Here is a 26,372-nt window from a genome sequence, read left to right as displayed (position 1 = left end):
AATGCTCCATAAGTGAAAAACTGATATTTAAAGATGCTATATTTTCTATTGACTAATGGTTTCCATAAGGGCAGAATTCAAATTCAAGTTTTTGAGATAGCAGGTCTAATGATGCTCTGTAGTGATTTTCATGTAATTTGTGCAAAGTATGTGGGACTAGTTAGATTTAATTAGTTTTACAGTTTTTGTTAAAAAAAAAAAAAAAAGTAAAACTTGGTGGTGGACTTCAAAATTTAGTATAGGTACCAGTGCATGAAAGATTAGGCTGTAAAGCCACCAGCACCCCAGCTATCAAATTCAGATACTGAAGAATGTAATAGCAAGTTAAAATGTGTCAATATCCAACTTTGTACTGGCTTTACTGTATTTAGCTGTACGCTCAAAGTGCTGCTGTTGGGCAAAATCTGGTCAGATCTGTATGGAAATTGGTGTGCATATATATAAGTTATATTATATATAAATTACCACATTTCATAGCGACTGGTGAAATTCTGTTTGAGTTATAAGCCATAATGTCATAGGCCACACACAGTTTCACCAATTAGGAGATACAGTTTTCTGGCCTTTGCACCCCCTGATCACACTGAAATCAGAGCTCTCTGAAAACATACCAGAACATGGCAATACCTTAAAGGTGTTTGACCTTAAAGGTCCCTTTAGACACATCACTTGCACGACGAATAAATAGTGAGAAATGAAAGGGGCAAGCCACAGGTGAAAACATTCCTCCATTCTCTGACCTCATCTTTTGAGATGTCGATTTGTACAGGCTGTGCTGATGCGCTGTTGCATTCTGGGAGATGCAGTTCTGATGAAGCTGGCTCATTGTATAGCCAGTTTTCCTGAATGTGTGCAGGTGGGAGTGGCAGCAAAAGAGAGCACGAGAGAGAGTGTGTGTGTGTGTGTCTGTATGTGTGGTGTTAATACTGGTAGTGGAAATGTTGATGCTGGTGCAATTTGCTCTCTACAAAGTGTGCATGGGAGTGTGTGTGTGTATGTGTGTGTAGGTCTGTGTACACCTTGGATGTACCCGGGTACATCCTGGAAGCTCCAGCCCCTCCCAGACCCAGACCCAGACCCAGGCCTCGGTGGGAAAGGTAGTCAGGGCCAAGGCTGGCCCCCAAAAAGGTACCAATTCCAGGGTCTTTATTCAGCCCAGGGTGTGGGTGGTGATGGTGGTCACTATGCCCCAGGGAACCCTAGGAGCAGAACAAGGAGAAGTCAGACTGATAGGAGCAGAACAACAAGGAGGAGTCAGACTAACAGGAACAGAACAAGGAGGAGTCAGACAGGAGCAGTACAACAAGGAGTCAAGAAAGGTTTATTGACTTAAAGGATAAGGCTGGTGTTTTCTAATGCATTGCTTACCGTCGTAAAATCCTTTAGAACATTAGAAATGACTTTTTTAGATAACAACTTTTACTTATATACTTTAAGTAAATTTATATATAGAGTATATTTTTAAATGAGTATTTGCACTTTTACTTGAGTAGGGAATTTGTGTACTTCTACCACCTCTGCCAAGATGAAAACTAGCCTGTACGGCTAAATCTGGCACTTTTACATGATGTACTTAAGTACTCATGTTAATTAATGTGTATTGTCCCTTCTTAAATAAATAAACAAACAAACAAACAAACAAAAACACTCTCAATCCATTTTTACACGTTCATTTTCCAGCATCTCTCTGAGCCTTACCAAGACTGGGCTGTTCCTGTTGCTGTGCCTTTAAGGCTCAGTAATATTAACGACCCCTCTGTTGTGATTGGCTAACCATTTCAAGATTGAAATGTGAGACACCACAGACACGGCAGCTACAGACAGCAAAAGGAAGGAAAAACTCTCCAGTAATGACAACAATGACAACCGCTCAACCACTTTGAAAAAAACACTTATTTCTTACAAAAATGATAATGAGCGAACCTTTGTGATGCCACAAAGTTATGGAAGTTTAGAGGCAAGGTTTTCTAATATGGATTGTGTGGATTTAGTTGGCTACCGTGCGTTTTGATACTTTCGCAATGTTTAGATAGCACATCCAACTCATTTAGAATCAAAGAGGCAAGGGAAATCCTGTTTTACACGATATGGGACCTTTAACTGAACAGTAGCAACACAGCTAGCTATGGGATGTTCATCAGGGATGTTGTGATCTTCCAAATCATTTGGTTGCCATAGGCCAATCAATTTTGGCGCATGGGCCCTTTTGGCAAAATGAACAATTACTTATGAACACAAAGTCTGATACTCATGAAACTTGACCCACCTCTTCAGGTGACTATGCTATGGCTTTCAAAATTTTAGGAAATTTGGACCATAGCAGCGCCACAGCAGAAAAATGCCAATAACTCTTCAACCGTTTGCCCAATAATGTTTAAATGCTGTGTCTTGGACAAAGGTTGTAATAGGATGTATGAGGTCAGGTTGATTAATGAAAAAAACATTGCCGTCATCATCCAATCAAATTTCAGCAGCCTCTCAACACCAGTGTTGGGCAGTAACATGTTCTGAGGAACACAGTAATGTGACTTTTTCAGTAACAAGTAGTGTAAGGGATTACAATTTCAAATTCAATAATTATATTACAGTTACTAATCCCAGTAACGCTCCGTTACTGCATTACTTAAACCTTAACCCCCTCTTTAACCTTTTCTTTTCTCGCCTTTGAAATTTTCGAAGTTTTTTTTTTCAAAATCCCTGTTTGTTTTTTTCGCCATAGGTATCTTAAGGACATGGGCGGGAAGGTTTACGTTGGTTATTAGCTAAAAAAGCAAAACGAAACTCAACCCAACACTAGCCTGATTTTCTAGGAACTTGGCTCCTATGTGCTACTGCTATCTCAGTACCAGAATCTTGTGATGATTGGCCAACAGGGGGCACTAAAGTAAAGAATTTTGCATTTTGGCCTATATTTCTTGAACTATTGGAAGTTAATAAAAAAAATTCTGTTCACCATTTTGAATTTTTTGATAAACCTGTTTTTGCGAACTCCTTGAGAGACTTTAAAATGAGAGAGATGTATATTTTGAACCTTTTATATCTTTTATTTTCTTGTAGTTTTCACGGTGTCTGCTGACGAAAGAGAGAGAGAGATAAAATAAAACTTCAGAAGACATCTGTATGATGTGTGGCCATTATTTCATTGGACCAGTGTAGCTACACCACCTGAACTGATTTATATCACATTTTCTTAATGCATTACACTGGAAATAAGCAGCACTTCTCAGCACTGTAGGACTTAATGCCAGGAAATATAAGATTCCACTAGATTTTTTTGCAGGTGAGTGATTCAAAGATGATGAATTTGTATGTAGTCTGACATATTTCATCATACTGAAAGGCCACTTTATTTTTACTGACAGACACATTCATTGTATGAATGAGACTCTTGGTGAGGAAGGTTTCTGCCCAGTGGTGAGTACATGTTGTTTGAAGTACAGTAGACATAGCTATAGGACTGTAGCAGTGGTGAGTGCATGTTGTTTGAAGTACAGCAGACAAAGCTATGGGACTGTAGCAGGACTGTAGCAGTGGTGATACATGTTGTTTGAAGCACAGTAGACATAGCTATGGGACTGTAGCAGTGGTGAGTACATGTTGTTTGAAGTACAGTAGACATAGCTATAGGACTGTAGCAGTGGTGAGTACATGTTGTTTGAAGTACAGTAGACATAGCTATGGGACTGTAGCAGTGGTGAGTACATGTTTGAAGTACAGTAGACACAGCTATAGGACTGTAGCAGTGGTGAGTGCATATTTGAAGTACAGTAGACACAGCTATAGGACTGTAGCAGTGGTGAGTACATGTTGTTTGAAGTACAGTAGACACAGCTAAAGGACTGTAGCAGTTGTCCAAACTCTGTGCTGATACACCTTGATTGGAGAGCAGGCTGAAGTTAGCATTGGGGATAACCAATTGAATTTCCTTTTTCCTTCCTTTTTTTGAGAAACGCTAACTCTTTATTTGTGATTAACTTCCTCCGTTTTTTCACCGGGAGGTGGACTTCTGTTGCTTGGTAGATATATCGTTATTATGAATAAAGACATGGCAAACAGTTACATTCCCCGGTTTCTCCCGGGAAAAATTAGTGACGGAATGAATGAATAAGAGCTGGAGAGTATTTTCCTTTTGTGCAATAGAAGTGATAGTGCCTCAAGAATCAAAGACTGTGTCCTCAACCTTTTGCAGCACAAAATTGACCAACATTGAGAAGTTTGGTATTACTCCAAAATTGGTTAGCCAGGCTAGTGGCTAACCAATGTGTGGACAAAATATCACTTAGAATGAGTGCTGTGAAAACAGATCGCTAGCATGTATTTCTTCTGGTAAAAATGCATCAAGCGACTAACTTTTGCTGCTGACAGTGAAGAACGCGTTTTAATGGTTTTAATGTAGGTTAGTTGAGGGGACACATGCATACACATACACACACAAATTATGGTGCAGCAGTTAGCCAGGAAGCAAACATAAGCTAGAGCTAGCTAGATAAAATGTATTTATTCATTTATTTAGATAGAAAGACTGTTATGTCCATATGTACACAGTATGTAAGGTGTGATCCTTCTTGTTTTGATGTGCTCTTCAGGTTCTACGACAGGTCTCGCTTCCATTGGTTGACATTTCTCCTGCCTCCTCTCATTGGCTGATGGAAGTAAAGTGCAGCCTAGGGTATTTACTGTAACACCTTCAGTGCCTGATGGCCACTTCCCTGATCTGCTTATTGTGTTGTGTTGTGTTGTGTTGGGTTGGGTTGGGTTGGGTTGGGTTGGGTTCTGTTGTGTTGTGTTGTGTTGTGTTGTGTTGTGTTGTGTTGTGTTGTGTTGTGTTGGGTTGGGTTGGGTTGGGTTGTGTTGGGTTGGGTTGTTTACTAGCTGGTTGAGTGTGTGATCCCTCTGTCGTTTTGCAGGCGGATTGAATTTCAGATACCAACTTTGGGATTTTTTGGTGTTGATATTGTAAGATGGCCATTCTTGTTTTGACGTCCTTGGAAGCACTGTAGAGGTGAACTGCCATTTGAGCTGTTTCCCATTTTTTATCCTGTTTTTGGGGAGCTCATAATGAGCTACTGCATTTCACCTTTATTTTTGGGCAGTTTTTCAGTCCTAGGCAGTACTGGGTTTTTGTTTGTTGTTTGGTCATGGTCCATCCCGAAGTTTGGTTAATTTAAGCTTCCTTTTTCCTGTAATAAACCTGCTGTTTTCTTCATTCTAATTGCAGACTTATGTTTTGTCTCAACCATCCTTATGTTGCGTCCCTTTTCCCCTGGACAATTCTGGGGTTATAACACAAACAGATAGATAGAAAAAATGTTCATGGTATTGGATCACAACTTATCCAACCCTGTTTCCAACAGTGCTGCAGGGGCACTGCACACATCTGGCCACAGAATTACCAAAAATCAGTCACCATGCTGCGTGCGCTTTGTGCCGTGTGCCCAAAAATAAAGCACAATAACTTTTTGGTATGACTACTACTGAAGCAACTGTGTGATCGTTCACGTCTTTCTGTGTTTACCTTGCTGTGCTCTGGTCTGGCCAGGCTGGCACCGTAGCCCTGGCGCCAGCGGGTATGGCACAGCCAGAGAACGATGGTACCAACGATGAGCAGGGCAGCAGAGGGAATGCCGATGATGAGAGGCCAGGGCAGACCAGAGCTCAGGTGGGGGGGAGGGGCCGTGTTCTCCACCTGGGGGTCTAGAAAAAGAGAGAAGAAGAAGAGGACAACACTATGTAACAAAAGTCAGTATGTTGGCTGCCTTCTAAACACACTGTGGAGACACTTCGACATCACTGGAAACATTCTTTGCATGTGGTTATGCTATGTAGCAACTGTTCATGTAATAATGGTTGGATGATGTAATAACTTGTCAAAATGTAATAAAATGTTCCCCTAAAGGACAAGTTTGGCGATTTTGGACCTATATATGATTTGTCTTACCTACCTGTAGTACTGATATGTAGTATGATATGACGACCAACCAACGTATTTATATCCACAGCCCAGAAAGCAGCAGCACCACACCATTTCCCCTCAGTGGGTAGTCTTCTACCAAACTCTACCCAGCTCCATGTGCAATTGTTTACAATCTGACCTGACCGTCCGCAAAACTAGATCACTCAGTAACACACTTTCACCTCACAGCAGTCTGTGCTGCGGCAGAGAAAAATAGTTATGTGATTTCCTGATTAGTGAAAGTGCGCGTAATGGCAGAATTCTGTTATGAAATCAGAGTGAACTAGGATGCTGTCGGGGGCCAACAGCAAGGGTATATCCCCGAAATTCCCAAATCCTCAAAGTCAAATGTAATAAAAAGTCATTCAATAATCATACAATAAGACTCCAGGGTTAATCTTCCCAATTATATTGGTTGTATGTCCCAACTATTTTTATTTTGCCAAATAATATTTTTTTTCCTTCTGGGCTAAACACTCTAAAATGAATGGATATAATCCTCTAGGGATTGTCTCCCCAATAATAAATGGTATGTAGGCTACCTTAACTAATTTTTGTAACACTCAATAATGAATTTAACTAATTTAAAATAGCCACTAGCGGCGATGGCTGGGTTCATGCCAGTACAGCAGCCAGAGCTGAAACGTGGCGCCCCCTATTGGTCAATATTTCAATGGCTTTGCACACATGTTCATTCATTATATCTAAACATGTCGTCCAAGTTTCATGATGATTGGACCATCTATCACGAAGTTATAACAATTTAGCTTATAGGCCACGCCTCCTTCACAAATTTTAGAGTTAATATCTTCAAAACTACAGTAGATATCAACAATCTATGAACAAAATTTAAAGAGCGTAGGACCATAGATGCTACTGACCGATTTTGGTGGTAATCGGTCAAACGGTGTAGGAGGAGATGTTAAAAATGTGTTTTTCAAATAATTCAAAATATCTCAAAAATTTTCCAGGCGGACCTTGATGCAAATTTGTATAGTACAGTTAGGTGGACATGTGTACCAAGTTTCATGTAAATCGGACAAACGTTATGGGAGACACATCCCTTTAAACGTTTTATTTTTGACCTTTAATTATAGCACCACCATCAAGCCGATGGGGGTCATATTTCTTGTGGGTCTAATTGAAGCCATACTAGACCATGCCGCAAAGTTTCATGGCTCTAGCATTTACCATCTCACAGGAAATTGAGCCCAAAGAGAAGGATCTGCCGCGGCGGACGCGGTGGCGGTCTTCGAGGATTGGGAAATTTTGGGGATCTACCCTTGCTGTCTGCCCCCGACAGCGTCCTTGTTTTAATTTATGTACTTTGCAACTTTTCCATTTACTCTCAACTCCCCTGTGGAGCCTACAGATATCTTTTTTGGAGATATTTTGACATAACCTGTTTGGACTCATTGTTTGCAACAGGAGGCTAGCAATGGGAGCTCGCCATTTCTACCAACAGCTGACTGTGGAGCCGAAAAGGCTATAAAACCTGTTCATGCTATAATTTGCCAGATAATGTAATAGCATCTTCAGACTGATATTGTAATAATTAAAAAGTTACACCCCATATAATGTGCTAATCGCCAGCTAATGTAACAATATTAAAAAATGTAGGTTTTGTTGCATGTTTTGACTCATTTGAGGGGCATTTTACCACATTTGACAAGTTATTACATTATTATGCCCCTTTATGTATGTTAATATACTTGTTTTTATGCCTTACTGTAAAGCATTTTGTAAACTCTGCTTTTAGATTTGTGCTATATACATTTAATGTTTATTATTATAATTTATGCAGCAGTTGTTACATTATCAGTTGCTACATGTTAACTGATAAATGGTTGAAAATGTCTTGTTTACCTGGTAGTACAGTAAGGTATGCCGCTCTGAAACTGTAGCCCATCGTATTGGCGCCTAGACATATATACATCCCAGCATCATCATCCGTTGCCTTGGTAATAGCCAGCTTGTTGAGGTATGAGCCGTCAGGACGAGACCACACTTCCCCTGTCGGCATGACAACAAAATGCTGCCCTCCAATCTGGGAAGGAAGATAGCAGAATGCAATGGAGTGGAGTAGATTAGAATAGAATAAAAGAATAGATTAGGCTACATGTATTGCTACAGTTACCAGTTAAATCACCTAATTCCGCTTACTTAAATATCACAATGTAATAATGTTACCTACTGTTAAAGTTTGTAGGGAGGCAGAAACATTATCAGGTTACTGTTTACAAATCCCGTTATTAACACAGGCATGTTTGAAGCAAATTGGGGAATTTTAAGTTTCACTTTTGTTTTACAGTTGGAGACTCTGCTACTGTGCATCTTCGAATGACAGATATGAAGTGATGGCACGTTAGAGATCAATTTAGATCAATTTCTATAGCCTGACCAACTTTTTATTTTGTGTCAGTGTAAACCTTTTTTTTTTGGGATGCAAATGAGCCATGCCAATTAATGCAGACTTAGGCATGCTTCCTACATTTCTATTTACATGCTGAGATGACGCTGTGGCTTAAAGTCCCGACCCCCTCAACCATGATTTGTGGTTTTCAATGTCAACGGATTTCAGGTCAACGCCCCCTCCCTACGTTGCTACCAGACCCTTGATAATATATTATCAAGCGTCTGTGAGCGAGATTAGCCTGTACCTTACAACTTCCAGTAAGCTACTGTGTATTCAGTTCCTGGAGGGAGACAGCAGAGGCTAGGGGATGCAGCGTGGAGGACACAAAATAGAAATGTAACATTTTATGCAGTCTTTCCTCTAGAAACACTGTAGGCAGTGTGTCTGTGTGCTTCTCTCTCTCTGTCCGCAACCACAGATTACTATTTGTCACTTTGATCATGAAGGTGCGTCTCGGCAGAAATCGGCTACATTTGATTTAAAAAATAATAATTTCAGCAGTGGTACCTAGAAACACTGGTTTTAACAGTCCTCAGTGCACAGCAGCTTAGCCTACCAAGTGAGACCATTTTGGCTTTAGGAAGTTCTTGTCGGGCAGTTCTAAGAAGCACTTCTGACAAAGCAGAAACGAGGCTTGCTGGGGAGGCCAGTAAATCAGAGTACTGTCCCTTTACCTCCAGCGAGGAGTTGTAGTGCTCTCCCATGCCTGGATCGACCCTCTTCAGCCATTGGACGACGGGTTTGACATCACTGCCGACTCTACACTGGAAGGAAGCAGTGCCGCCAAACTCCACAGTGGTGTTCACTGGATGGACTCCTGTTAACAGTGGCTTACAATGGGACCGCTCTGAACACACACACACACACACAAACACACACACATACAAACACACACAAACACACACACACAGTTACAGTTGATGCTGCTTGATACATTGATAATGTGGCAGGTATAGGGTTAGAGTGAGAAAGAATGCAGTTCACTGAGTTCCTTGATTGCCCCACAAGGCATTGTGGGTATTGGAGTTCCAAGCACGTAGTGCTGGAACCCTATGGCATTTGCTGAAATTCTTCTTTTTCTCTGCTAAAGAAATATAGTGATTTATTATGCTTTGTGCATCGGCTAAACAGCCTTCCTCAGAGCAATCAGGGGTTCTGTGGGAAACCATCCCATAAGTAGACAATGCTCCACCCCTTATCATCTATACATTGAAGGAGGGTGGAGTTAAGTGAAAATACCAATGATCCAATAGTGTTAGAAATCATTTACAAGTTATTCAGAAATCACAGTCGATCCCATAAGAAAAAATTTAAGTATATACATCAAGATTATTAAAATAGCTGTTAACAAGCCACAATGGGGGCATCAACCTATACCATAGATATTCATAAATCTCATTTCAATTAATAAATATATTCATAAACATTAAGTAATTTCGACCTTTGAGCACCGTATACTGAAGTGAAGTTGTTTGGCATATTTCAAAGTTAAAACAAATATAACCTAACCTGTTAAAAGCCTTTTAACAGTGTCAACAGTTTATATGTAAAAAAAAAAAAAAAATGTTCATGATTAGCTGTTTAAAACACGTCTAAATGGCTCATAGCCGTCTAGGCTAAATTTAGGTTACATGGGGTTGAAAAGTGAAAGAAGTGAAAGACTGAGCTATCTATCTATCTATCTTACTTACCTACAACATCTAGTTTATAGCTGGCATTGATGCTGCCAACTGCATTAGCCACATGGCAGGTGTAGGTGGCACTGTCCTGCGCTGAGAGCTTCCTCAGTGTCAGTGTCCACTGGGGCTGCTGGCCAGACTGGGCAGGCAGCTCCACCTTGTCCTTATACCACGCTATGGTTGGTACTGGACTACCACTGGCCTGGAAAGAAAGAAAGAAAGAAAGAAAGAAAGAAAGAAAGAAAAACATGTCACCCTCCGCTCCTCTTGGGCCAGTCAACTAGCAAACTGATCTGATAAACCAATGAACAAAGCAACAAACTAACCAACAAAACAACAAACACACCAACAATCAAACCAACAAACTACCAACCAACCACCTTACTCTAACTCACGCCACTGTGCATATGGAGAACACTGAATGCTGTGGCTTATATTACAGTGTATTAAGTGTAAACTTTCCTTCACTTCCTATTGTCTATTGCAAACAACCCACAAGAGCTGATACTGGACTGCTCCTCCCATCTCCACCTTATAGAACAAAAACTTAGCTCTTCACTGGCAATTCGATTCTGTGTGTACATTCTTTTTTTTACATGAAATAGATTCAAGTGGGCACTGGCATGATGCATCTGTACCTGACCGACCTTGTGCCTCGCAAACACATCTGTAATTTTACAGCATCCCCTTCAAGGGCCTTTCTCTTCTTTATACTCTTTATTTTTCTTCCTCTCTACCTTTTATGTTTTTATGGTTGTGACTGTCCATCTGTTTGTTTTTTTTTAAGTTTTTTGGGCAGTTCTGCTTTATTGTACAGTCACAGACAAGACAGGAAAGACAGAGGATGACATACAGCAGAAGGTATAGGCTGGATTTGAACCCATGCTGCTGCGATTAGGACTTCGCCTTAAAGGAATAGTTCAGCCAAAAATGAAAATTCTGTCACCATCTCCTCACCCTCATGCCAGTTGAAACACAGGTGAAGTTTGTCCATATAACACACAGGGAGGCTGCCAGCACAACTCCATAGCAGCCTTCTCCAAAACAACTGAAGTCAGTGGGGACCAGTTCTTCAGAGTTCCAAAAAGACCTACAGTATATTTACACCATCATTTAGTGCAAATCTTACTACAGCTGATTGATTTGCAACAAATAATGGTGTATAGGTCTTTCCATTCAGTGTGATTGTTTGGCTGTTTTTATTTTGGAACTCTAAAGAACAGGTCCCCATTGGCTACCAAGTTGTGCTGGCAACCGCCCTGTGTGTTATATATGGACTAACAAATTTCACCTGTGTTTCATTTGGCATGAGGGTGAGTAGATGATGACAGAATTTTCATTTTTGGGTGAACTATTCCTTTAATGGTGCACGTTCTAGCTTTCACACAAACTTAATACGGTGCACGTTGTCAACCGGTGCATGGCAAGGCACAGACTGATGAAGGAAGCAAATTAAAACAAATTGTATCTGGCAAATGGCTATGCATTGTTTACTGATGCTGTGGGCAATTGCGTTTCATGACAAGCAGAGGTGGGAGGTAGGTGGGAGGCAGCAGGGGGAGGACTGTACAAAGATCAGCTGACTGGCTACTCCGCGATGTTGTAGCCTAAGTAAATTATATTCCATTTTGCATTTTTATCACTGGCCAGTGACCATGATGGCAGACCAAACCGAGCAGGCAGGCCAATGGGAGTTCTCCAGGTTCTCCCGATGGCCAGTCCGGGCCTGTCAAACAATGAACCAAAGGAACAATGAACAAACCATTTAGTGAACCAACGAGCAAACCAACGGATGAACCAACAAATGAACTAAAGAACCAACAAAGAAACCAACAAACAAGCCAAGAAATGAACCAACAAACAAACCAATAAAGGAACCAATGAATGAACCAACAAACAAACAAACCAAGAAATGAACCAACAGATAAACCAACAAACAAACCTACGAAGAGAGACCGATCCATAGTCCTCCAGATTTCAGTCATATGGGTCAATCGAATGAATTGAAGCATTATGACATGCCTTCGCTGTCTCCTACGAAAAAAATACATTCAAAAATACAAACCTGACACAAAAAATATTGACTCTTTGTTGCTTTCACACACTAAATTGACTTGACTTTTTTCACTTTGCTGCTTTCACACACGTGGTTTGCAGATAAATCCATGAACAAACTTTTACCGACGAACAGCGGCTTCTTCCTCACAATTTCCCTCACACCCAGTGTATATACAGATATGGATATGTTCCAGCACAACACACCTGACATTGTAGCCTGACAGAACTGCCTTCTGGTCGGAACAGAGTCCTCTGACGCATCCTGGTGGGCTGAGTAAACCTGGGATAAACTAAGACGGAGAGAGAGGGGGGGGAGGGGGCGGGGGGGGGGGGGGGGGGGGGGGGGAGAGAGGGAGAGACAGAGAGAGCCAGAGAGAGACAGAGGGGAAGAGGTGGGACAAAAACACTAAGAGGCCACCCAACAAAATTGTAACATTTGGAAAAATAACTTTGAAAAACTCTTTGAACAGATCCCAAGAAGTTGAAAACTGTAGAATCAACCATCAAGAACTATAAGAACCCCCTTGATTATTAAATTAAAATGAAAGAATTAGATGACACATTCTTTGAAGACAAACTAAAATTGGGCAAAGCATGTGGACCTGACAACATTAGGACAGAGTTGTTGAAACACCGCAGCCCTGATCTTTGACAGGCCCTGCTTAAGTTGCTCAATCTTGTCCTTCAATCTGGTTGCTTTCCTGACATCTGGTGCCTGGGCCTTATTTCCCCAATACACAAGAGTGGAGATGAATCAGACCATGACAAATACCATCATCTACCATGCACCTGTGAGAGCGGTAACCTGGAGAAGGTTTTCTGCAGCATTATCAATGCCCGAATGCTGGCCTTCCTTACTGAACACAAAGGGCAAATTGACTTTCTATGAAACCACCACACTACTAGCAACATTACATTTACCTACACTGAAATGTAGATTAAAAAAAACAAGAGGACATTTTTTGCATGCTTTATTGATTTTAAAGACTTTTGATTGTATTTGACAAGAGGGATTGTATTATAAAATTATCCAAAACATTATAAAATCATGCCAGTAATAAGTAATAAACTCTTATTAATAATAATAATAATCATAACAATAATAATACGCTTTTTTCTCTCTTGTTCTCTTGTATTAAGATGTTTTGGCAACAATGTTCATCTGTGGACATTCCTGTCCAGAAGCCTCCCTGTGACTCCCCTCACCAGCCACACCCCTAGATAGTCCAACAGCCTGCAGAGTGCAGACACTGAGAGAGAGCCTGTCTGTCCTGGAACAGGAATTCACTGAATATATATAAAGTCTAACCAACAGCCTCCACCAGAGGACCAGAGACAACAGCCCAGTCATGGGGGAGACACACACACAGTAACTGCAGCTGAGAGAACAGAACTCCACCAGGCCATGAGAGAACAAGCAAATAGTAAACATGTTGTCCCCCACCAGTGATGTAGTTCCACCCTTGGGTCAGTCAGTGATTGCTGAGTGTACTTGAAATATGAGTGAAATTGTATAAGCATTTTCGTATGGGACAATGAAAGGACAGATTGACCATATATTTCTGTTGCCTACTCTCCTCAGAATTAGGCTTACAAGTTATATCTTGAAATGTAGTAACTGTAATTGTCCTGTTTTTACTCAATACAGTACAAAATATAAGAACTACAATACGCAATAAATACAATCCGTACATTACACAATGTACACTACAATACAATTTATAATACAATACAATATACAATATAACATACAACACCAGGAGCGTGAGTGTTATGAATAATATAAATGCGAAATGATAAGTGATATATAGTATTGCACAGTAGGTAAGTGGTAATATGATATAAGTAGTCAACACTGAGGCACAGTGGTAGTGCAGTGATGATGCAATAACAGTACAACAGTCCAACAACTGTACAATAACTACAGGGTCTTGTGGTTAGAGGTTTGCCCAAAAATTCTCCATTGACTCTCACTTCAACACATCAACCCAGTCTGATGTCTCCAAGTGTGTAGCGTGTGTAGACTATTATGTTACCTATGATAACTTTAACTGTATTGCTTTACCACTGAGTCCCCATTCATTGTCCCCCACATTGTATGATAACTTTAATTATACCATGGTCTGGGTGAATACTTGATTCTGATTGACTGCAGGGTGTCCATTAATTCCTGATAATGTACACCTACTAAGTAGTTCCATTGAAACTGTCTGTTCGCCGTTCTAAATGAATGCGCTGGCTACGTAGTATCAGCCTGTATCTAAAATGAGTAACCATAGCATAGTGCCTCATCCTCTGAACGCCACAGGATGGCGACTGTAACACACAAGCTGCAAGAAGTACACTTGCCCCTCTGAACTTACTGATACTTTGCATCACATACAGTAAGCGATCATCTCACATCCCATTCACTATTCAACTCGCTACTTCAGGCTGCGGCCGACAGTACACATGGCCTATCTCATTTGTTCGTGAAAAGCGGAATAATGGAATCAGGAATTAATGGACTCTGCAAAAGCAACAGTTCAGGCCTCCCCGTCGTCCATTAATTCCTGATAATGGACACCTCGTCGGGCATTTTCCCTTACCTGTATGACCTGCTTTACCACTGAGTCCCCATTCATTGTCAATGCCACCCCCTTGCGGCACAAAGTCAACGTTACAGTGTGACTAACTAACTAACAAACAAATGAACGAATGAACGAACTAACGGACGGAGACCGATCCATAGTCCCCCCTTTGGTGGGGGACAACTAGAAGAGGACAACCAGGCTCTGAGGAGTGCCCTCTGCAGACTGACAGAGGAACTGGCAACCCTGAGGAACATTCAACTACAGGCCTGCAATCCTGCATGACTCCAGCTGGCAGGGACGTAGCTAGGAATTCTGGGCCACCTGAAAGAATATTGCTCTGGGCCCCTCTTTTTTTTAATAAAATAAATGTAAGTGTTTTTTATATAAAGGGCATATTTTATGCAGTGAATTAATACTCAACTTGGATATAGAGGTCAAATCCATTTTCTTCGCTGCTCAATCTGTCTTCGCTTTTCTTTTACACACGCCACTTTCTACTGATATGCATAAAGCAACACAGAGTCCAAAACAAATTTCCTCCACGGGGACAATAAAGTATATCCTATCCTATCCTATCCTATCCTATCCTATCATACTCATGTGCACTGGTATTTCAAAGCATTTTACAGGTCCCTAACTATTTCTAAGTAGACGTTAACAAAAAAACTATTACACAGTAACGTGGCTAATAATTATACAACAACATATTTGCATTCATATATAATTACATAGTACCGGACCTGTAAAGTGAAGCGTGTCTATTTTCTACAATTCAGTAGTAATTACCTCCGCCAAGGAGGTTATGTTTTCAGTGCCGTTTGTCTGTTTGTTTGTCTGTTAGCAGGATTATGGAAAAACTACTGGCCCGATTTTCATGAAACATCATGGAAGGGTGTAGCATGGGCCAAGGAAGAACCCATTAAATTTTGGAGCGGATCCGGGTCCAACTCACAAACAAGCAATAATAGCACGAACCTTGGCGGAGGTCTGCGCTCTCCGAGTGCCCTTCTAGTTCCTATATATTTACATGGTACCGGACCTGGGTCCATGTACTTTTGATTTGTACTGTTTGATTCTTGCGTGAAATCAAAAGTGGCAAAAAACGAGAAAACAACTATTTGATTTTCAGGTGTGGGGCGGATTAAATACACACTACCTCTCATTGGCTCAATGAGCATTCAATCCTGTGATTGGTCATCGCTACATCTGGTTCAACAACCTCCCCTCACCAAAATAAGAGTTCAGGAGGTTAAAGAAATCCACACTGTAGAGCGATATTTCATACGGAGCCCCTAAAGTCCCGAAAGGTGATATCTTTTTATCTTGTGCGCAAAAGTTAATTATCTTGTGGGAACAAGTTATTATCTTGTGGATTATGGAACCATGGATTATTGGAACCATGGAACCATGGATTATTGATCAGATAGAGACTTCTTGAATTCCTTTGCCACACATATATCAAATTCCAAAAATAACAAATGTAGCTTCCACTTAAGGCATGAACAGAAGCACCAGAATAAACAATGGAAGAAATTCCAGCACTCTGCTACATGCAATGCAACACCTGTTTAATACAAAGTAACGTTTTGGTCCAACAGGACATTCCTCAGACTAGTAAGTGGATCTTGTCATTCAGGTGTCTTAAATAGATAAAGCCCTGCCCCTCTCTGTGTCCTCAGCTGTGAGGCAATCATGACATCAGTGGGGTAAAGGGTCAATCAGTACAACATCTTATGGAATCCAGTAGTCAAAAGTGCAAAAAAGTAGCATTTGGCTGCAGTGGTCACTGTTATTGGAATCACCTCTCATTTGTTCATAGATTTATCTGCAAACCACAACAGTTTGTGAAACAGCAAATGAAAAAAGTTGAGTTGTATTTTTCTCACGATGCAGCCGAGGACATCACAAGGCAAATTCAGGTCAGGCAGCAGGCAGTCAGGTAACGCTTAGTGAGATGTCGCTTTGTGAGATGGCCTCTAGAGGGCGTCTTTGACTAAGAGATGGCCTCTCACCTATGAGCTAAATGCCACATTGAGTCCCATACACTGATAATGCCATATTGGATCTCACAAATTGAGCCACACTCTTCGGCATCAATTTCCAGACATCCACATCTTCTGCTGTCCTGCAAACCTTAATGGTAGGTAACGTTATTACCTGTGGTATGTGACGTTGGTGGAATAGGTCATTTAACCGATAAACGTGGAATAGGTAATTTAACCGATAAACATGTCATGCTAGCCAAGCATTGCTCGCCCCTTCTCGCGCAAATTTCAACAATGGGTAGTCAGTCAGTCAGTTAGCTACTTTCACTCTTCTGGGCTGGTCCCATGGGCCAGGCAAAAAGCAGAAAATAGACCACAAAGGCCAGGCTCCCAAACAACAAGAACAGGCAACATCTTGACTACTTGCCACAACTTGAAGTTAACAAGTACTGTCGCTTGTCAGCTCTGCAATTCAAAGCCCTGTCTCACTGATGAAAAAGCAGTGCCCCCTGCTGCCTAGAAAGGTGAAAAAGCTTACAGCACCTGGTATTCTAAGGCGGTCTCCCATTCAAGTATTAAACGCGCATACAGGTTGGTGTGGCCATAAGCAGCAGATGTGATATACCAAAAAAATAATTAAACTACTTTCATCATATATTGCATCATTTGTGGGTTTATTATTTTTTATTTTGAAGTATCAAATGCCTAGATCTATAAAATATCTATAAAATACATTACTTCATGCATCCATGTGGAATTGTTGTGGGCCCTCTCCAGCTGTGGGCCCCTGGAATGGTCACCACCTTTCATCCCACTAGTGACGGCACTGCCCGAGGGACCCACAGGAACCCGTCAAAATAGTTTGCAGCGCAGGACTAATTTCCAGTGTTGCGGGTGGGAGTGGGCAGACAGCTAGCTAGTACAGCTAGCGGGACAAAAAAGACTGTGGAGAAATCCCACAAAAAATAAAAATAAATATTTTAATTAAATAGAATAAAAAGCTATCTCCAACTCAAAATTGATATTTTTTCCATGGTAGACTCTTGTTAATAAATATCTTATGAGCCCGTAGTTTCCTCTTGTTGTTATACTAGCAACCAATCAGAACGCAGACAATAAACCAACTCTAAAAAAAAAATCAACTAAAGGGAAGTCTGACATTTGGCAGTCCTTTTTTGTCCCCGACAGCGATGGCAACCAACTTATTATTATACAATAAATATCTTATGACCAAAAAAGCCTGAATGGATAATCCGTTTCTGTAGGCGGGAGCGGGACAAAACTTATTAGGGTGCAGGCGGGAGAGGGACAAAACTTATTAGTCTGGATGTGGCCTAAGATTCTAAAATGTTTTATAGCATTTTGTGAGACTCTCTAAGGTTCTATGGGTCTCTTACCCCATGGTTCTGTGGTAATATCAGGCTGAGTCAGTTCTGAGCTTGGTTCTGACAGAACAGGAGGAGAAGTGGTCTGGGTTGGTACCTCCTGGTCATCTGAAAACAACAGTAATATCAACTATATGATAATAAATATAGCCGCAAGCAGCAATTGTGGGGTCCAAGCACAATTTGAAAAGACAGACAGACAGAACAGAAGGTAGAAAGACACACACAAAAACTGACATGTTGTGAAGATCGGACATGCAGTCTATTAGTTATGGCTTGACAACGGCTTTTGTGTTGGCCCATTCTGTCAAGTTCATGTGCTAATCACTTCATAGAACATTGTAGTACTCTCCATTAACGAATAAAACAATAGTAAGTCACATGGGCCAGAAAACTGCTGCTGCACTGCTCTCTATGGGTTGAAAGGTCTGGCCACACCTCAATCAGTGATGACAATCAGGTATTTTGCCATTGACAAATGATGTCAAATACCTGCTTTGAGTTTTCTGCACTGTGTGACTTAGTGTTAATTTACTTTTCATGAAACTTCAAAATGGTCAGAGTTCTTCAGGGACTTGATCTCACAACTGTCTTCTATGGTATTTTGGCTAGTACACCAAAAAATGGCATCCATGGTTAGTTTCTATGGTGACACCACATATAGCACAATTAAACCCAATCGGTCCAAAAATCCTTGAGTAGCCTCCCGCTGACAGCAAAGTGACAGAGATAGCGCAACGCCAGTTTTTCCTCCAAGTAGGTCGCTGCGACTTGCCGTAAGTCGGTTTATACGGAAGCTAGGCCAATGGTACCAAGGAGGTTTTATTATGGAACGGTACACATACCGTGTGAATGGCCACTCCGACCATTCAGGAGCGTTGATTTGAATGGGAAAGACCATTCTATCCATTCAAGTTCTGTGGCTTAACCACTCTGCCAACTTCCACTTAAGTGTTCAGAGTGGGGAAACAAAACAAAGAGACAAGTGATTGGTCATAGGTGATAGTCCCATATTGAAAGCCTCAGACAGAATATTACAACTGTATTAGTGCCCCACATTAATCAATTTACACATGGCCTTACAGACATCATCTTGTGAGTCCAGACATCATTTGTCTTTAGTTTGATGAAGATTGATCAAATTATCTTGACCATATCACATTGTCAATTTATTAAACTATTTGCAGCTGCACATTTCCATCTACCGTACGCTCAGTTTTCAAGTTGTCATTACAATTCTTTGGCTGTTTACTAAATGAGGTATGCCGATTACAAAAATCATGTTGTTTTTTTCCTGTAACATACAGTTTAGGAGGACAATGCTGTGGGATCACAGTCAGTTTTTGCAATAAACAGAGGGGGGCGACTTCAGAATCGGGGGTAGGTACCAGTGTACGAAAGATTTATCTCACTTCAGCCGACGATTTGGTTATTATGCTATAAGCCATGCCCACTTGCCCAAAAATGACCAAATTTCATGGATCGACTTGGATATCATCCTAGAACATGTGTACAAAATTTCATAAAAATCTATGCAGCCAATTATTATTATGAGATGAGATATTAACTTTTTGCATTTGTAGCACCCATTAGCGGTAGAGCTCAAAATACTTTTGTGTAGTGTTCAAGCAACACTTCTCAACATGTGTTTCAAATTTTGGCTTGATTAGATGAATGGTTAATGAGTTATGGGCAATTTAGTGTTATGGTGTGTTTCGTTAAAAGTTTATCGGTCGATAAAAGACAAGCCATTTGACCTATCAATAACCTTTATACAACTTTGAAAAAACCCAGTCCCAAGATTGTACACAACAAATTTAGTGTTTCTTAAATGGCGGGCAAGAGAATGTAGTGGACATTTAAAATATATCGGTTGGACTCGGCACCTTCCAAAGAATCTATAGACGCAAGAATTTTCAGTCTACAATACACGGTTCAGAAGTTATTGGCCAAAACATAAAGTTGCTTGTTATAGTGCCACCATCTGGCCAATATGCATAGGCTGCCTGGCCTGAGTAACGGGGGGCCGTAGGAGCCCACCTGCCAAATATGGTGTATGGACTTACAGTTTCTGAGCTGCAGACACTTTTAGGGGAGAAAAAGAAAGAAAGAAAGAAAGAAAGAAAGAAAGAAAGAAAGAAAGAAAGTAAGAAAGAAAGAAAGAAAGAAAGAAAGAATTCCAGCAAAAACAATAGGGTTCCAGCACTACGTGTTTGGTCCCCTAAATATAGCCATAAGTGGTGATTCCAGGGTCTTAAAAAGACAGATAGACAAAACATTATGGAAGGTAGACAGACAGACCCACAGACGATTTCTGTGAAGTCAATTAGTTATGGCTAATTTTGTGTTAGCCTGTGACTTTTCTCAAGTTTATCATTTAATTGCAACCATATTGTCGCATATTTTGAAGTTATTCACAATCGCCAAACTTTTTGTAGCAAAATATGCCCCGTTTTCTTGGCAGTTTATAACTTCAGAAAAGACAAGCCTGGATTGAACTCACATTCATCCGAGCAGCATGTGAGAGATTATATGGGGAGCATAATAAACCCCCCAAGGCATAGTAGACATATCATTAATAATATGAACACCAACATAAAATCAGACATAATTTGGAGATAGCTTGCACAAGCATCCTGTGTACAGATAATCGCAGGAGGAGGTTGGGGTGGTGGAGGGAGTTTGCAGTGGCATGAATGATCAGCAGTGTGAGCTGGCAGATTATAAAGACTGCCTCATTGACTTGTTTGAATGTGATTGGTCATGATAGTCAGTTGTTGGATTGGACAGCTGATAGCCAATCAGCTGATAGCGTACACAACGTCAGTGTTCTGCCTGAACTAACACGATACTCCATATCTTCCAAATAAGAGGCTGATCCTTTACCTACTGAGCCAAACACCACTTATGGTTTAAAAGTGAACAGAAGGAGAAGAGGAGCGCTACTGGGGTGTCTCTGGTATCTCCCATTAGGGCTGGGCAATATATCGATATTATATCGTTATCGTGATATGAGACTAGATATCGTCTTAGATTTTGGATATCGTAATATCGTGATATGGCATAAGTGTGTTTTCCTGGTTTTAAAGGCTGCATTACAGTAAAGTGATGTCATTTTCTGAACTTACCAGACTGTTCTAGCTGTTCTATTATTTGACTTTACCCACTTAGTCATTATATCCACATTACTATGTACTATATCAAAAATCTCATTGTGTAAATATTTTGTGAAAGCACCAATAGTCATCCCTACAATATTGTCGCAATATCGATATTGAGGTATTTGGTCAAAAATATTGTGATATTTGATTTTGTCCATATCGCCCAGCCCTACTTACAACTGAACATTTAGCCCACTTCGTAGAAAATACCGAGATATATATCGTGTATCACCATTCAGCCTAAAAATACCGAGATATGATTTTTGGTCCATATCGCCCAGCCCTATCTCCCACTGGTGCTCTTTGGTGACAGGGAGTCTGAAGTCTTCAAAAATGGAAAAGGAGGTCCAAGGCACTCAAGTGGATTAAGTAATTATCAGAGTCTTTATTAAGTTGGATTAAAACATTATCTTGGCTGGTGACCTACGCGTAGAGACCTTTTTTATGAATTTTTAATTTGAATTTTACCGCCACCATCAAGACTACTGGCCCCCTATACCAGTTGAGGACGTTTGGCAAGGGACTGGACCTATGTGCAAGGTTTTGTGCATTTTCATGCATGGGAAGGCAGTTTTTCCTCCGAGGAATAATAATAATAATAATAATAACATTGAGAAATACAAGAGGGACCAGCAGCAGAGCTTCCCTAACAACATCATCACCTCAGAACACCCCATGTTAACAGCTCTGTTGTAGAGTCCATATTTGTCTTTCCTTCTAAAGGAAACATCAAAGACGCTCCAGTCAAACAGCTTCTTTCACTATTCATATCTGGAGTCCACAGAGCCATCCAGCCCCCTGAGAGAATGCACTCGTCTCAACCTAAACACACCCAGAAGGAGCCAGAAGGTGGTAGGGTGATTTTCAGACAGGGAGTGCTTAGTTCAAGGAAAAACGCTGGTTGATGGCAGAGGAGAGGTTTCTCTTACTTTAAACTTTAAGAGAACTCTAGATAAGGGGTTCTTAACCTTTTTCAGCCACATCTAAAAAACATTAGCCTGTGAACCTGGAATCCCAGGCTCATTAAAACATACTGGGCCACCAGAAACAGGCACACTACTCGTTTTGGCTCCTGACCCACAGTATAAGAAGCCACAGACTGGAGTATACTAGGATTTTTTTTCGAGAACAAAAAACACAGAAACTTGTACATTCACAATTTTACCATTTAGAGTAGACACAGTCAGAATTTACCACAATTTCTCATTAAAGCCACTTGACCTGAGAACTATCAAAGTTATTTTCATCAACTGACCTAGCATTTACTGTATATACTATCACTATCCTGTAAAAACTTCTCTCTAAATTGCCAAATTTTCAGGAACGGAAAAAATAGTGACTGATTTTCCCATATATTTTGTACAGCAGTTAGCCATAGACCTAATAAAAAATGTCTATATGTGGATGACGGGTGTTTTCTCAGTCAAATCACAACACCAGTATTGCTAATTCCAGAAAAACACATCTCATCTCTATGTCCTTCAGTGTGTGTGTGTGTGTGTGTGTGTGTGTGTGTGTATGTGTGTGTCTGTGTGTGTGGTGTGCAGTGTGTCTGCATATACATGTGCGTTCATGCCTGTCTGGCTGTGTTTCTTTCTGTGTCTGTGTCTGTGTGTATGTCTGTTTATTCTCTGATGGGAGCCAGGCCAAGAAGGTAAATTAAAGTATGTGTGTGTGTGTGTGTGTGTGTGTGTGTGTGTGTGTGGTAATTAGAAGTCTCTTATCTTATACAAATGCACAGACAGAAACAGACCTCGAACCAGTACTCACAAAATAACTGTGTATGTGTATGTCAACTCAATATGATACCCATTCTATGCATTTTCCTCATATTCCCATATTCCCATTCCCTTTCATTTTGTGTTTTATTGATCTCAATATGTTTAAAGTTCTCAATTATTTCATACTACATATATTGCATATGTAAGTATATTTCCATATTGGGATTTGTATTCTGCCCAGCCCTGCCCCCAACCCTGACCCCTTATCCGAACCAGGGTTCATATCCTGTATTTTCCAAAACATACAAACTCATACACACACACTAGGCACTTGTTGGAGGTGCTACGTAGAATGGCTGCGGAATTATAATTTTATTTATAATAAAAAAAAAATAAAAGAAAAAAAGTGGTTAATTTTCGCACCTACACTAGTCATGTTATTTCATCCAAAACATAAAAAATTCGTTTCTTTGAGTGTGCAGGCAGAGGTGAGCGGGCCTCAGCAAACCTCCATGGACCGTTTCTTTGCGGACTGTTCGGGTAAAAGAGATGGTGATGCACAACCTGAAAATGTTAAAAAGCCCTTTACAATTGGAGAGGAGTTAATTCTGCCTGCTGCAAAAAGACATCTGCCATGAACTTTTTGGGGGGAAAAGCAGCTAGCATGGTAGGAAATGACTGCCACTAAGAACAGACTTAGAAGCAGACTCGATGTGAGGAATACCCTGTGCGTCTCACTGTCAACCATCAGGCCCCAGTATGATGTTCTTGTGGCATCAGTAAGTTGATGCTCAGTAATATTTGTAAAGCTAGCTTGATCTCTACATTTACTTTTAGAAATGATAGGCTGAAATCACTGTGTGAGTTGCGTATTGAAGTAATGTCTTTAGTGACGAAAAGGGGAAGAAATGTCTAATTCTGAAGCGGTCTCACTGTTAAAGTAGGCTGTTATTTACATAAAATTAGCCTTTGTTGCCACCTGCTGGTGAGTAAATGTATGCAACTAAAACCATTGTAAATTAACCATTGTAAAACAATAATAATAGCCTAATAATAGCCTACTTTATAGCCTACTAAAATGCACTGTTTTTTTCCCTCCCCCCACCGGACAGGACAGACAGATGGAATCACCCAATCTGACTGTCTGATGCTCTGAGACCTGATAGGACAGGAGAGATAGAGGGGGGGGGGGTCTAGTTCTTCGGCTAAAATCAGTTTACTATTTTTTTTATTCCGATATAGGAAATCTTTATTTTGTATAGCTCATATTACAGTAGTAAATAATATTCAACTAAGATATGAAGGGAAAGAAGCAGAAATGAATGCTTCATTGAAAATATAATTGACTTTTGCTCATGTTGGTGGTACTTTAACTGGCACTATGCGAGTTTTTTCTGTAAAAATCCAGTTGCCTAAATCACTAAGTTTTCCTGCGACAGAGAAGAGCGTCCAGTGCCCACTAATTCACACACTGTAGATTCACCTTATTTGAACAAATTACATTTTCGCGGTGGGTATGGTCACAACGCCTAGACCCAGCCAATCAAATGAAACCATTCATTCAGCGCTGCCTAGCAACACAGGAGCAGCACACAGACACACACACACACACACACACCCTTGCTGGCCTTCTGTGAGGGGAAGCATATGTTTGGAGGGTATACATTAGGTTTGACCCTAGGCTACATTCCTACAGTAGCTACCAAATAAACCAAATTTGAGGTTTATTTGGCTGCTAAATTGCATGTTCGTGTGTGTGTGTGTGTGTGTGTGTGTGTGTGTGTGTGTGTGTGTGGGCAGTGTGCTGTTTTTGCTGTGCATTTAATTCCCTGTTTTTCCCTCCTCTTAGAAGAGGGCTCTTCAGGTTTTCAATAGAGTAAATCCAGTCTCTCCCAGGCTAAATAAAACCAGGGGTGGTAGAAGTACACAAAGTAAAAGTGTAAATACTCATTTAAAAATATACTCTGGTAGAAGTTGAAGTACCATTTCAAATCCTTTACTCAAGTCAAAGTGTAAAAGTATGTGGACTTAAATTTACTCATTTCTAACGTTCTAAACTGGTTTTCTGTAGAGCGTTCCTCTGAATCCCAGATGAGAAAGAGTCTGCAGCTCAGATCACTAACGTTAATTCTAGCAGCTGAATTCACTAATGTAAATTCTCTCTCTTGTTGCTTCTCTCTTCTTCGTTTTGCTTCTCTCTCTCTCTCCCTTTCCCTAATTTTTGGTGTCGCTTTGCTGAGCAAGCAGCCGATCACATCTGGCTCTTGACCAGCTGCTTCCGGGATGGAAGCCGTCTGACGCTGAGAATCAGTTGATGATTTCCCGAGAGTAACGAGCCTGTTTTGAAAATGCAGTGAGTAGAAAGTACAGTAAAAAAGTCTTCAGTGAAAGAGAAACTTGAGTAAAGTACAGATACTTGAAAATCTTACTTAAGTATTTGTGCTTTGTTACATCCCACCTCTGAATAAAACACAGTAGTTCAACATGTGTGAGCAGTGAGTGCGTGTGCTCACCCCTCCACCCCTCCACCCCTCCACCCCTCATTCATGCCTGCTGTGTGACAGAAGTAGTAGAAGCGGTTTATGGATTCTACCATTCCGATGACAACTTTCCCTACATAGTTCAACAAGCTTCGGATAAGCCAACAAATCTGAGAAAAAAAAGTGAAACTAAAATATTAACATTTAGAATCACAATCAACTGTAAAGTGAGGCTTTGGTAGCACTTTACCTGAAGTGCACTGCGATGCATTACAAGCAGATTACCAAACTATTAGCTATTAGGTAGACTTTTCTTACAATATAATCATCAGAAAAGCATCAGAAAATTGTATTTAATATCATGTTGTTAACTATACAATACATGCTTTTATGCTTCTAATGCACTTATGATGCCTTAACGCCTTCTGATCACCACTTCACTTGTTTTTTTCTTCACAAGCACTTGCCACATTATGGAAAAGGTTTCTGCATTGGCAACTAAAATGTGAATTGTTAGTATTTTTCAGTAACATCAATAAGTACTGCTAGCCAGGAGCTAAAGAGAAATGAGGAATGTTAATGTTTTAGCACACAGCTAAAACATTAAACTATGTGTCAGTGGTTAGGGTTAGGATTAGTTAGGGTTAGGGTTAGGGTTAGGGTTAGGGTTTAGGGTTAGCACACAGCTAAAACATTAAACTATGTGTCAGTCTCATTCTGTACTGCAGTAAAATGTCAGAAATGATTATAAAACCAAAGAGCAGACGATATTCCAAACAACTCTATGCTTCTCTCATCCTCCCGCCACCCCCACCCCGACTCCACTCTCTCTCTCTCTCTCTCTCTCTCTCTCTCTCTCTCTTTTCACCTGAAGCTGCTGGTCTCCCGCCAGGAAAGTGCCAGCAGCAGGAAAAAGGAGGGGAGAGAGAGGTAGAAAAGCATCAGTGTTATGATGGAGGAG

General features: G+C 40.6%; 1 protein-coding gene across 1 annotated transcript in view; it reads right to left on the bottom strand.

Annotated features, from left to right (window-relative positions):
• Positions 1-822: 822 nt before the first annotated feature.
• Positions 823-26,372, bottom strand: part of LOC139653280 (fibroblast growth factor receptor-like 1) — a 30,898-nt gene continuing 5,348 nt past the window's right edge. Inside the window, exons 2-7 of the mRNA XM_071530269.1 lie at positions 10,061-10,250; positions 9,044-9,216; positions 7,820-8,000; positions 5,516-5,694; positions 1,031-1,199; positions 823-842 (exon numbers count right to left, since the gene is read on the bottom strand). Of these exons, the coding sequence (XP_071386370.1) occupies positions 823-842; positions 1,031-1,199; positions 5,516-5,694; positions 7,820-8,000; positions 9,044-9,216; positions 10,061-10,250 (912 nt within the window). The remainder of the gene's footprint in view (positions 843-1,030; positions 1,200-5,515; positions 5,695-7,819; positions 8,001-9,043; positions 9,217-10,060; positions 10,251-26,372) is intronic.

Source organism: Centroberyx affinis, unplaced genomic scaffold, assembly GCF_046629955.1.
Source record: "Centroberyx affinis isolate AG114_WGS23_722 - 3 ecotype Tasmania unplaced genomic scaffold, CSIRO-AGI_Caff_v1 ptg001908l_1, whole genome shotgun sequence".
Lineage (NCBI taxonomy): Eukaryota > Metazoa > Chordata > Actinopteri > Beryciformes > Berycidae > Centroberyx > Centroberyx affinis.
The sequence above is the reverse complement of the archived record's forward strand: the minus strand, read 5'-3'. Positions and strand labels throughout refer to the sequence as shown.